The sequence below is a fragment of the Arachis ipaensis genome, chromosome B3 (assembly GCF_059453495.1).
Source record: "Arachis ipaensis isolate K30076 ecotype BB chromosome B3, ASM5945349v1, whole genome shotgun sequence".
Classification (NCBI taxonomy): domain Eukaryota; kingdom Viridiplantae; phylum Streptophyta; class Magnoliopsida; order Fabales; family Fabaceae; genus Arachis; species Arachis ipaensis.
The window spans coordinates 4789764-4803631 of NC_142438.1; the positions used below are offsets into that span (position 1 = coordinate 4789764).

Below are 13868 nucleotides of genomic sequence, written 5' to 3' on the forward strand. Positions count from 1 at the left end.
ACCATGTATTTATATGTATGTATTATTTAACTCGTTTTTAATGTATATTTTATAATCCAACGTGTATTTTTACACTAATGACTAATTTTAATAGTTAATTTTAATGTATATCTAGTATGATCGTAAATTATGAATGTACTAAATTTTGTTTTGGCTCAGTGAGTCACTGACGGCGTGATGAGTTAGCACGTCCATGCCATGTTGTAAGAGTTAGCCTATGAAGTATAGACATTTTGATGAGTTGTTGTATTCGCGTGTCGAACAAATTTTGGACATGACACTAACCAACACTTATACAATATGCATGTCTTTTGCGTCCAACTCTGTCTAAATAAAAAATAAAAAATTATTTCTGGGATACACTTGGACACACCTAAATACCATCACGTGTCAGTGTGTCCAACCTTATTCTTAACATGAATATAAAAATGAATTTAGAAATAATATATATTATCATTTATTAAAACAAAATTATTTTATATAATTAAAAAATATTGAAAATAATTAAAAAATTAATTTATATTTTAGTATCAATAAAATATCTAAATATGATTATAATTTATCTAAAAAATATTTTATATTTTATATATATATTGTGCTTTCATGCCTTATAACAATTTAAAATTTATATGTTTCTATATCTATGACGTGTCGTGCTCCGTATTCATGTTATCATCTGTGTATCATAGAGACCAACTAATAGTAATAATAAACTTTAATTTATAAATGATTTAATTATTTCAAAATATATATGATGATCAACACTAACTCTATATTTAAACAATTAAACAACCTACTTACCTTACTCTAATAACCCTATTATTTTATCCATAATGTTATATGTACAAGTATTTTTGTAAACTAATCCAATTAAATTAGCATAAATTCAATTAAAAATGCGTACATATGTACAAGTATTTTTGTAAACTAATCCAATTAAATTAGCATAAATCCAAATAAAAAATGCGTACATATATGTCATTCTTTTTTGAACTTGTACAACACATAAACTTTTATTAGAAAGCACATAAAATTTGTTGATATAACACAAAAAATTTTACACATAATACAAACTTTTTAATATATTATAAAATTTTTTGTACATATCACATAAATATTTACACATAACACATAAATTTTTACTACAAACATATTTTTTTAGTTGAGTCAATTTTCTGGGTATGTAATTCTTATAATTTATATGTTGTGCATATTTTTTTAGTTGGGTGTCAATATTTTAGACATGTAATTTTTTAAAAAAATTTGTATTGGGCACCAAAATTTTGTGTTGTGCGTCGAAATTTTTGTGCTCTAGTTTTCTAAACATATATAGGGCTGCGAGATAAGACAAGACACTGAGAACAAGACACAAATGATAGAGATATAAAATTTTCTGTTCTTATATTCTGTTTGGTGATAAATGATAACAAATTATGAAAATCCAATTTATTCTAATTTTTTTCATTTAAAAAGTTTGAGAAGAAAAATATAATTATGAAAAATTAGCAAAAATAATGAAAGAATAAATGAAAAATAAGTTGTGTCCCTTGTTAGTGTCTCTATGTCCTTCCTGTCAAGATAGACACAAAATACACTAATTCAGTGTCTTTGGACATAATGTCTCTGTCCATGTCTCATCTATCAAACACAATTTTATGTCTCTATGTCCTTATCTCAATGTCTTATTTCTGTAAACAAACGCATCCTAGGAGAAGAAGATCAATACGACGAGGATATAAAAGAGGATGGAGAGAGAAGAAAAAGGAAGAGAAGAAATTAAAAGACAAGCCAGTGGAAGCGACGGTAGCGGCAAAGGCAATGATAACGATGTTGAAGAAAGAAATGCGAAGAAGAAGAAGAAGTGCGTGATGACTTTGTTGAAAACTTGATTTAAAAAACACTTGATACTTTTTCAAGAAGTAAATTGATTTAGAATTGAAATCTGTATTGCAGTTGATTTACGAAATGAAATCGGTATCACCTTGATAGAGAACCAATAAAATTTTGTCACTCGTATAATTATGTTGATAAAATAATTAAAAATAATATAAATTTTTAAATGAACTAAGATTAAGCATTGGAGGAGCAAATCACATTTTTATTTTAAATTATCATTTATGATATATGATCCTACAAATGTTCTCATAAAACACAAAATAAAACTGAAATTAGAACTAGCATTGGAGATGCTTTAAAGAATTTTGAAAATAAATATAGCATTTAATTTTAATGTATTATTAGTATAACTAATTAAATTCTTACATTTAATTATGTAATAATATGTAATCATAAATAATTATTTTATAATTGCATATGTTCTTGTATGGATACCTGGAGGGAGAGCTCGGTCTCTGGGAATCGACGCCGAGTTGTTATCTTCGGTGCCGACCTTTGAGCTTTGTGGTAATCCGAGCTTTATTCTAAGAGGATGTCCAATCATGTAGAGCTTTAAGCAAGAAACAGGGGGAGAGTGTACCTGCAAAGGCACTCCAAAACTTAAGTCAGTATTGAGAATTCAATGTGTCCTTTTAGGATGGAAGATCATACCTTTTATGGGTGGCTATGTGCAAGTCGGTTATGCTTCTGCTTTATTGCCTGTATTAAAGAGCAATAATAAGGGTGAGATGTTAGGTTGGACGTTTCACATTTAGAAAGCAGTCCGTTAAGTTGAGTTGTAACGTAAGTGGCCGATTAATGACGTTGATTGCCGGTTAATAACTGTAATGCCAAACTATAACGCCAGCTTTCTGAATAATAACGTGAATAATGCCGAGTTATGAATGATAATGCCGATTTATGATGTTGGATTTGTAACGGCCGGATCACAGCCCCCTAGCTTAGCCTGGGAAAATGTTTTAATGAAGCAGGTTGAGCTTTTAATGAAGCATAAATTGGCCATTTGAGTAGGTGTTTAACCTCAGCAAGTGAGTTAGGCTTGGAGCCCCCAGTTCAAGATGCTTAATTAAAATATTTAAAAGATAAAATGATGTAGAAGTGACAGTTTTTAATGAGGAGAGAGAGTAACATAATGATGGCAATAAGTGTTTTGTCATTTCCAATGTCTGTAGGGGCAGTTTGATGTGATTAGTAGTGGATGTAGTGGAGTTGAAAGGGTTATGTAACTCTGGGTTGAGTGCCTTGGAAAACCAAGGGTTGGGTTTTGTGAATCAGTTTAGCAGTTTGAGTTAAAGTTGGGTTTGAAGGTTTCAGAGGATAGTAAAATGAGTAAAAGAGGTCTATGTAAATCCTTTCTCTCTGTATTCTGAATTTTAATTTCTTGGCTAGTTATCTGTTTGTCCATCTTCTTCATTTTTGAATTCGAATGGGGTATGAGAGGGAGACTGAAAGGGAGATAGATTGGTCTGATGAGTGGGTAAACAACGATGTGAAGGGTCGTGTGTCGTTGTTTCTGGATGTCGATGCTGTGAGTGGCATAGACAAGGCTAGAGTGGTGAGGCCTGGGTCTGGAGTTCGGTTGGAGTTATTGCCATGTTCAAAGGATGATCGAGTTTACCACAGAGGGGGTGGTTTTGAATATTTCTTTATGTATAGCTGTGTGTTGGAGGAGCTGAGGGTGAGGCTTCCGTTTAGTGACTTTGAGTGTCAAGTGTTGAGACAGTTGAACTGCGCTCCTTCGCAACTGCATCCCAACGGGTGGGCATTTCTATGTGCGTTTGAGGTTCTTATGGAATTTTTGGAAGAAATCCCATCTGTGGAGCTATTTTTCTCCTTGTTTCAGGCGAAAGGCGTGTGAAAAGGTGGCTGGGTGAATCTGAATAGTTCGCCGAGGTTTGGTGTATTTAATCTATACAAATCTTCCTTTAAGAATTTCAAGGAAATGTATATTAAGGTGAGGAACTTTGAGGGCGACTTTCCGTTTTATTTGGACGAACATTTAGGGGACAAGTTCCCTATTTGGTGGTGTTCGGAGCCGTAGAATATTCTGGGGCCTGAAATTATATCTCCAAGGGATGAGTTCATTATTGAGTATTTGACTGAGGTTGTTGATCGGAAGGAGTTGATTTCAGTTTATGACCTGTTGCAGTGGGAGGAGAATAGGGATGCCGTTATTGCTTATTTGGGTAAGAATTGGAATTTTGTTTGTTGTATCATGTCTGAGGTTTTTGAAATGTTTGTTTGTTTTGCTTTCCATGGGGTAAGTACCCAGGTGTGTCTGCTGCGAGTCTGAGAGCTCGGGTGAAGAGCAAGGGTTTTGATAAGGAAGGGTCTACGTCGAAGGCAGAAAAGGTCGGTACTGGCGAGGTTGATCAACCAAAGCTGAGGATGAGGAAGGTTATTGCTAAGAAGAGAAAGGGTGACGTGGTGGATTTGTCCGACGTTTCTGATGATAAAAAAGACGAGGTGCTGATTGAGGAGGTTCATAAGTTTTTTTATAATCAAAAGAGGTTGCATGGGATTGCTGATCAGACTGATTCTTCGTCCTTATGGGGAAGGGATTGCCCATACATGGTTATTGCTGATGAGTGTTGTCAATCGTCGGCAGATACAACTCTGGCCAACGAGGTTGGTGATGTTACTATTGATCAGTATATGCAGGTAAATTTATTTTGGAGTAAAGGTTTTAAATTTTTCTGTTTTGCGGGATACTAATGTGATAATGTATAAGTTTTAGGTGGTGGGATTGCGGCTGGCGAGTTTGGGGCGTAGCCGTGAAAAAATACATCGGAAGTTTGTTGAGAAAAAGGAGGATCCGAGCTTGAGGGAGGAGTTGGCTATAAAGACTGCTTAGATTTCAGAGCTAGATGTGAAGTTAGCTGAGGTTGAAAAATATCTGAAAGAGGTGAAGGATAGCTATGCCAAGGATGTTGAAGATTTAAAAAGGAAAGAAGCTGACTTATCTGCTCTGAGTGCCCGTATGATTGAGGTGACCACTCAATTGAAGGAGGTTGAGAAGAATAAGCAAGGATAAATTCTTGATTCCTTCCTTGAGGGATTTGAGAGGGCGTCCCTTCAGGCAAGATTCCTAGCTCCCGAGGTGGATTTCTCACTGATGAATCCAGACAAGATAGTGCAGGATGGCGTTTTGGTCGAAGATGATGGTGTTGCTGAGCAAGGGGATGAAAATGTTGAGTAGGATTTTTGGTTTGTATGTTTAAACGTGTATGTTGGATTGTTTTGCTCCTGTAATGAGCTTATGACTGTTTATGTTTTTAACTTTATATTGCTACTGTTTTATGGAAACAGTTTATTTGGCTTTTGGCTATGTGCTGTTTTTGCACTTTTTAATTTTACAAAAAAAAAAAAAAATATATATATATATATATATATATATATATATATATATATATATATGTTTATCATGGTTGAAATTTGCTCAGTTGTGATTGTAGCTTATAACCAATTTGTTGTTAGGTGAAATTGTGTTAATGGTATAATGCTATTTTGATGGAAAAGTATTATTGGAAGGCCAAGTAGGCCGAGTTTATTGAGATGCCGATTAATAGGCATTGATGATATTTTGTGTAACTGGATTCTGTTTAATGGTCGGCAGCAATTTTTGATAAAGTCGGTTTCTGAGTATTTGCTCGGCGATCTGTTATTAAGAGCTAATATTTGTTTTGACTGATATTTGCCGAACGGTTGGGTTTGGATTGTAATTGGCTATCTAATTGAAATAATAGTATCATAGTGTTTGGATTCTGACTAAGATTAGTTATTTGATGGATTGATTGATGAACTCTGAATAATCGGATTCCGAGTTAGATCGGTTATTTGATTGATAAATTCTGAATGATTGGCTTCCGATTAAGATCGGATATTTAGTTTGACTGAAAGGTTCCAAATGATTGGTTTCGGAGTAAGTTCGGTTTGTTTGACTAATAGAGTCTGATTGATTGGATTCCGAGTTAGATCGGTTAGTTGTTTGAAGGATAGAATCTGAATGATTGGATTCAGAATATAGATCGGTAATTCGTTTGATTGATAGTATCCGAATGGTCGGAGTTAGATTATAGTTCGGCTGTTTGGACTGATTGTTACCGAATAGTCGGTTCGGAGTATAGATCGGTGGTATAAATATCAAATAAATGAAAAGTATGAAATGCAAAGATTATTGACTGGATAATAAATTTATTTATTGTGAAACCTTTGATGTCAAAGGCCCGGGTAGGCTAGCCTCGTTAAAACCTCTCCAAGCAAAAACCCCTTTTTGGGAAAAATCTTGGTAGTAGGAAAAATAGTATTTGTATATCCCTGGTTTTAACTATAATATAGCTTTAAAGAAGATACATTCCAAGTATTAGGCAGATCTTTACCATCTAAGGTTTGTAGTCGGTAAGCTCCATTGCCGATGACTTCTATGACTCGGTAAGGGCCTTCCCAATTGGCTGCTAGTTTGCCATGTGTTGATGGTCGTCTAGCTTGTTCTGTTTTCCTGAGCACAAGGTCATTTACTTGGAAAGACCTTGGGTGAAGTCTTTTGTTATACCTTCGAGCTATGTGCTGTTGCATGGCCAGATGTTTGATTGCTGTCGACGATCTGACTTCTACGAGGTCGAGTTCGGATTGCCGAGCTATGTCTTTTGTAGTATGGTCGGCCATTTCGGTGCGCAATGAGAATTGGGAGATCTCCACTGGTATCATTGCGTCTGAACCGTAGACTAACTAGAAGGGTGTCTCCTTTGTGGTTGAGTGAATTGTGGTGTTGTATCCCCATATGATCTCTGGGATAAGCTCGGCCCAGAGGCCTTTTGCATCATCCAGTTTCTTTCTTAGAGCATGTAGTATTACCTTATTTGCAGCTTCTGCTAGCCCGTTTGTTTATGGATGCTCTACTGATGAAAAGTGTTTTATTTTCAAGTCCTGCAAGAAGGATGTGAATTTTTTATCGGCAAACTGGCGACCATTATTTGTGATAATGTGCCGAGGAATGCCGAATCGACAAATAATATATTTCCAGATAAAAGAAAGCATTTGTTGTGATGTGATATTGGCTAGGGGCTGTGCCTCTATCCATTTGGAAAAATAATCAATTGCTACAACCAGGAATTTTACCTGTCCTGCTGCTGTGGGGAAAGGGCCGATGATATCTATGCCCCATTGGTTGAACGACCAACTTACCTCGGAACTGTGTAGGAGTTTGGCCGTGAGATGTGTGATCGGACTGTATTTCTGGCAGTTGTTACAGCTTTTAACTTTTGCTTGGCAATCCTGACGTATTGTCGGCCAGTATAATCCAGCTCTGAGAATTTTTGAAGACAGACTTCGAGGTCCGAGGTGTGTACCACAGATCCCTTCATGCGCCTCAGCAAGTGCAAGCTCGGCTTCTGTTCTGCAAAGACATTTAAGTAATGGACGAGAGAATCCTCGTCTATATAGGCAATTATTATAAATTGTAAAAAAGGAGGCTTGTCGGCGGAAGTGTCGAGCATTTTCGACATCGCCTGGCAAGATCCCTGTCCGGAGATAGAGATCTCCAATCTGCTTCCTGTGTTACACTTAATATTTGTGTTAGTTCAATGCTTGGCTTGAGCAGTGTTGACTGATAAAGTGATGACCCATTTGGTTGAGTGTTGGCGAGTTTAGACAGAATGTCAGCTCGCCCATTATTCTCCCTTGGTATGTGCTGTATTTCGTATTTAAAAAATTTTGAAAGTAAATTTTGTACGATATCCAGGTATTTAGAAAGCAAAGGGTCATTTACTTGGTATAAGTTGTTTACCTGCTGGACGATAAGTAAGGAGTCGCAATATACCTTAAGTTCGGTGATGTTTAGGTCGGCAGCGAGTCTAAGGCCAGCAATTAGCGCTTCATACTCACTTTGATTGTTGCTTGCTTTAAATGAAAAATTGAGGGAATGTTCGTGACGTTGACGTGGCTATCATCAAGAATGGTACCTGCTCCACACCCTTGTGGATTCGAGGACCCATCGATGTATAAAGACCATTCGATGTAGTCTTCAGTTGTACTTGGTACTGAGAATTCGGCGATAAAGTCGACCAAGAACTGGGATTTGATGGATGCTCGGCCTTCGTACTTGATATCAAATTCTGATAGCTCCACCGACCATTTTACTAGTCGGCCAGCCAGCTCAGGTTTCTGAAGGGCTTGTCGCAAAGGATGATCTATCCGAACATGGATTTCATGGCTCTGAAAATATGGTCGGAGTCTTCTGGCTGAGAAGACCAGGGCTAGGGCCAGCTTCTCAATGCTCGGATATCGAAGCTCGGCATTCTGTAATGTTTTGCTGGTAAAATAGATCGGGTATTATTTCTTTTTCCTTTCTGCAACAAGAACAGAGCTTATAGCCCAGTTAGTGATAGATAAATATAAGTATAATGGTTCCCCTTGGAAGAGGGTTTCTAAAATTGGTGGTTTTGAAAGAGTTTCTTTGATAGTTGTGAATGCTTGTTCACATTCATCAGTCCATTGGAAAGCTTTTTTCTTTTTTAAAGTTTGGAAAAAACATAAAGATTTAGAAGCTAGGCAGGGTAAAAATCTAGAGAGTGCAGCAAGTCTCCTTGTTAATTGCTGGACTTCTTTGATGCTTTGTAGGCTTGTCATGTCTAAAATAGCTCGGTATTTTTCTGGATTTGCCTCGATACCTCAGCTTGTGAGCATGAAGCCGAGGAATTTGCCGCTTTGGACGCCGAATGCGCACTTCTCGGGATTTAACCGCATGTTGTATTTTCTTAGTTGAGCGAAGATTTCTGCGAGGTCATCAAGGTGATTGTTGCTGATCTTTGTCTTGGCAACCATATCGTCAACGTAGACCTCAATGTTCCTGCCGATCTGTTTGGCGAAGACTTTGTCCATTAGACGTTGATATGTTGCACCTGCATTCTTAAGGCCAAATGGCATGACTTTATAACAATAGTTTCCATATTCAGTAATAAAGACTGTTTTATTTTGATCGGTGGATGCATTTGGATCTGGTTATAGCCATAATATACATCCATAAAGCTGAGTTTTTCATAACCAGAGGCATTATCGACTAAGCAATCAATAGAGGGCAAAGGATAAGAATCTTTGGGGCATGCTTTGTTGAGATCGGTGAAATCAACACACATGCGCCATGTACCATTATGTTTTTTCACCATGACGACATTTGCCAGCCATGTTGTGAATCGAATTTCTTGGATGAAGCCCGCGTTGAGGAGCTTCTTGGTTTCTTCCAGGGAAGCCTATTTTCGGTCATGGCCGATGTTTCTCTTTATCTGTGATACTGGTCGGACAGATAGATCTAATGCCAACTTGTGGGATATAATGGATGGATTGATGCCTGGCATATCAGCTGAGGTCCAAGCAAACAGGTTGGCATTTCGCTGTAAGAATGCTCGGAAGAACGATTTCTCTTCTGAGGATAATGTTGAGCCGACGTATGTGAATTTGTCCGTGCTTTCTATGAAATAGATTTTATGCAGATCTTCTGTTGGGATTGGTCTTTCGAGGGTTCTTGCTCTGGGATCAAGATCGGCTAGAGCTGATCGGTCATCCAGACTGCCGATGTTGTGAACATGGGCTTTTGTGTTTGAGTTAGGTCTTTTGAGACTGTTGTTGTAGCATTCCCTGGCTTCTCGGGCATCACTTTGAATGGTTGCAATTGTGTTATCCTGCAAAGGGAACTTAACACAGAGATGAATTGTAGATACTATAGCGCCGAACCTATTTAAGAAAGATCGGACAAGTATTAAATTGTAAGGACTGAAGCAATCAACAACTAAGTATTGAATGTCTGAAGTTTTTGACGAGGGAAATTCACCAAGTGTGGTATGTAACCACACAAAGCCCATAACCAGGAATCGCTCGCCTGAGAAACCTACCAGGTCTCCAGTAGAAGGTTGGAGGATGTTGCTGCTCAATTTCATCTTCTAGAATGTGGAGTAAAATAGGATATCGGCACTGCTCCCAGGGTCCAGCAACACCTTTTTTACTAGGAGATCTCCGAGTTGCGGGGAGATTACGACCAGGTCATCGAGATTTGCTATACTGTTGTTATGATCGGCTGTCTGGAATGTTATATGCGGGGAGTGTGGTAGTGTCTACTGTTGAGTTTGATCGGCGTTGATGGAAAGCATAGCTCGGTAAGATCTATTTCTTGTCGAGCTTGTGGCTCCTCCACCTGCAAAACCTCCGGAAATACAGTTAATTATACGTGTTGGTTGTTCGGGATGGTTGTTGTTCGGTCAGTCTTTATCTCGGCCATGCTGTGTGGCCAAGCTTTGTCTCCAGAAGAGGGTGCTCGCCGCTGCATCTGGCCGCCGATGTATTTGTCCAGGTGACATTGCCGAGCTAGTCGCTCCAGTAGGTCTTTGGCGATAACACAGTCGTCGGTAGTGTGCCCGTGCTTCTGGTGGAAAGAGCAGTATTTTGATCGGTCCGCGCCTTTTGAATCTGGGTAACTGCCGGCTTTTCTTGGTGGCTCGATTAATTTTGAATTCAAGATCTCATTGATGATGTCGTCGCGCTTGGTGTTGAATTTAGTGTAGGACTCATATCGTGGAGTTGGTTTGAAATTCTTCTTGTTGTCTCGCATTTTGTCGTCGTCTCTGTAGTGAGGCTTTTCTGTTTTCGGAGCTTGTCGGAGTTCCTCGATGTTGATCTGTCCTTTAGCCTTTTCACGGAACTCGGCCATAGTCTTAGGTTTGGCTACAATAATAGTTTTCTGGAATTTTTCTGGTCGCAGTCCGCTTTTTATGGCGTGTAGTTCCACCTCGGGGTGGAGGTCGGGTATACTCATGGCTATCTTTGTGAAGCGTGTCATGTAATCCCTGAGGCTTTCTTGCTGGCATTGCCTGATTGTATTCAGGTAATCGGAGTCGTGTAGGTAAATGGCTGATCCAGCAAAGTGCTCCTCAAAGGGCTTTGATAGGTCTCGAAAGCGAGAAATAGAACCTGCAGGCAAAGAACAAAACCAATCAAGTGCAGGACCGTCTAAGTAAGATGGAAAGTAACGACATAAAACTTTATCAGATGCACCGTTTACTATCATTATGGAGGTGGATTTTTTGATGTATTTCTTCGGATCACCCAACCCATCATAGGGAGTTAGGGTGGTCGGCAGAGTGAACCTCCTGGGTAACACGAAATTCATCACCTCGGCCGTGAATGGCCCAGGGGAGCTTTCCTGATTATCGTCCTCGCCGTCTGACCGAGCTTCCTCATTATGCTTGGGTTGCTCTTCTTCGTGCCGAGCGATTTCAGAGACGTGTGTTGGTCCTGACTGATGCTCGGTTTCTCCTGTCGGTTCTTGCTGATCGTTGTTGTTTTCGATCCGGGTGTTATTCAAGTTGGCAATTTGATTTGCCATTCTTTGGTTCTCTTCGGCCATGCGCTGGTTGGCTTGCCGCAACTCGGTCACCATCTGAAGGAGCTCGGATGATGTGGGCAGAAGTTGTTCAGCCATGACTTCAAGCGAGAACCTCGAGGCCGACGATATATGGAAGGGATTATATTCTCGGCCCCACGGTGGGAGCCAATTGTTCTTGTATGGATACCTGGAGGGAGAGCTCGGTCTCTGGGAATCGACGCCGAGTTGTTATCTTCGGTGCCAACCTTTAAGCTTTGTGGTAATCCGAGCTTTATTCCAAGAGGATGTCCAATCGCGTAGAGCTTTAAGCGAGAAACAGAGGGGGAGTGTACCTGCAAAAGCTTAAGTCAGTATTGAGAATTCAATGTGTCCTTTTAGGATGGAAGATCATACCTTTTATGGGTGACTATGTGCAAGTCGGTTATGCTTCTGCTTTATTTCCTGTATTAAAGAGCAATAATAAGGGTGAGATGTTAGGTTGGACGTTTCACATTTGAAAAGCAGTCCGTTAAGCTGAGTTGTAACGTAAGTGGCCGATTAATGACGTTGATTGCCGATTAATAACTATAATGCCGAACTATAACGTCAGCTTTCTGAATAATAATGTGAATAATGCCGAGTTATGAATGATAATGCCGATTTATGATATTGGATTTGTAACGGCCGGATCAGCATATATGATTATTAAAAAAATAGATGTAATTAGATGATTATGTAAAATATTTTATTATATTAAAGTTAAACTCATAATATATTATTGGTTTTTTATTTAAAAAATAATTTTGAGATAACAATTTTTTATTTTTATTTTAACAACTAGAGCAAACATTATCATTTACCCTATATCGAATCTATTGCATTAGCTATAGCAAGGCAACTTACCTTGATAAAAGTTAAAGCATGGTGAAAATGCTTTTTACATCCACATCTTTTTTCTTTTTTTTTTTTGGGTTCATTGTGCATGACATGGTTCTCACTATTGAATTAAATAATATAGATGTTCTATAATCCTATTTATATCTATTTTATTTTCTAATTGACTCGATATGTGCTTTTTTTGTTATTATTAGATAAACCCAAATTAATTTCATTTATATCAAATAATAGAAAGCTTACATATAATTGGTGTATATAATGGACTTCGTTGATAAATTATTTCTCTTACTAATAATAGATATAAGGTAAGAATTAAAGTATTATTTTGATACAAATATTCTCTATAGAGGAGTGTTAGAGGCCAGCAGAATTTGTGATATTTAACTATCAATTAGCTATTATCAATATTTTTAATGGTGTGAGATGAGATCTAATGGTGTAGGATTAATCATTTTTTCTTTGATGGTTAAGTGCTGGCCAGATTTCAACAAAAGTGCTGCCCCCTAAACTTTCTCTTCTCTATATATAAGTCATTATTCTATACAAGTTGATACAAGTTTCTTTAACTTAATTTACCTCACGCGCCATGTAACACCCTACCATACAAAGTCTTATGCTTAAGTCATAATTCAGAGATGGCAAGGTATTACGACCTCTAAAACAAAAATTTAGTACGTATAGTAGTATGAATAATTGATTATAACTAGGAGCCTTTGTAGAAAAAGGGGGTAAACAAAAACCGTAACCTCGAACGCGCAACACTTCGATCGATAACGTAACGAGCAAAGGATAAGCTAACGCAAGATCATATGTATACAAAAGAGTGTCAAAAACAGGAATATCAAGACTCAAAATCTGGCTGCGAAGAGAACCGGTCCGAGCATAGCAATATATACATATGATAAAATAAGGAAACCCCAAAGAAAACCCAAAGGGACACAAATACAGAAAACCCATTCTCCAAAAATCCCCTCTAGAAGGAGTCATCACAGTTTGTATTATTTAATGGAGATAAAAGTATCTAAACAAGATATATAACCCAAAACAGAGTCCCGAGAACAAAGGATCTTCGCTAATCCAGAAGTCTCCAGCATGCCTCAACGAGAAGCCTCGCGTCCTGCATCTGAAAACCACAAAATCCGCATGGGTGAGAACCAGAGGTCCCCAGTACGGTAACAGCTTCCACATATATAATACATAATAATAGAGGAAAGCCGAAGGCAATCCTAGAGCTTCCTCCAGATAATATCAAAGCTTATAAACAAGCTAAACCGTAAGTGGCAACTGACTAAAGATTCTTCAGTCTAACTAATACTTTCCTTTCCAATTCCTTCAGACCTCCCAACCACCAGCAGGAGTATAATATAGCAAACACAGTTATATCAGACAAGAGATTTACAAATAGGAACAGATAAGGCATTTAGGCAATTAGCAAGTAATATGCAGTCAAATAGGCAATCTCAAACAATTCATGTAGTATGCTTATGATGCATGCCTGTCCCTAGTGGCTGATGATATCATCTGTCGGTTATAGAGCCAACCCGACAAGTCCTGGTAGCTAACCATTGGACTGTCCCTCTATCGTGCATCCCCAACTCGAGTTATACTCATCATAAACTTGATCATAATCATGATCCATATCCATCATCCTCACTGGTGAATATTTATCCATCACCATCTCTGGTGAATATTTATGGGGGCGAGCTCATCCGGGCCTTTCACA

General features: G+C 38.1%; 1 protein-coding gene across 1 annotated transcript; it reads right to left on the reverse strand.

Annotated features, from left to right (window-relative positions):
• Nucleotides 1-6219: 6219 nt before the first annotated feature.
• LOC148569684 (uncharacterized) lies at nt 6220-6603 on the reverse strand. The gene has a single exon (XM_088506586.1). It carries the CDS (start codon nt 6601-6603, stop codon nt 6220-6222), a length of 384 nt encoding a protein of 127 aa, XP_088362712.1.
• Nucleotides 6604-13868: the final 7265 nt, after the last annotated feature.

Coding starts and splice junctions, on each gene's coding strand:
- LOC148569684 (XM_088506586.1), bottom strand. CDS start 6,603: ATGATACCAGTGGAGATCTCCCAATTCTCATTGCGCACCGAAATGGCC.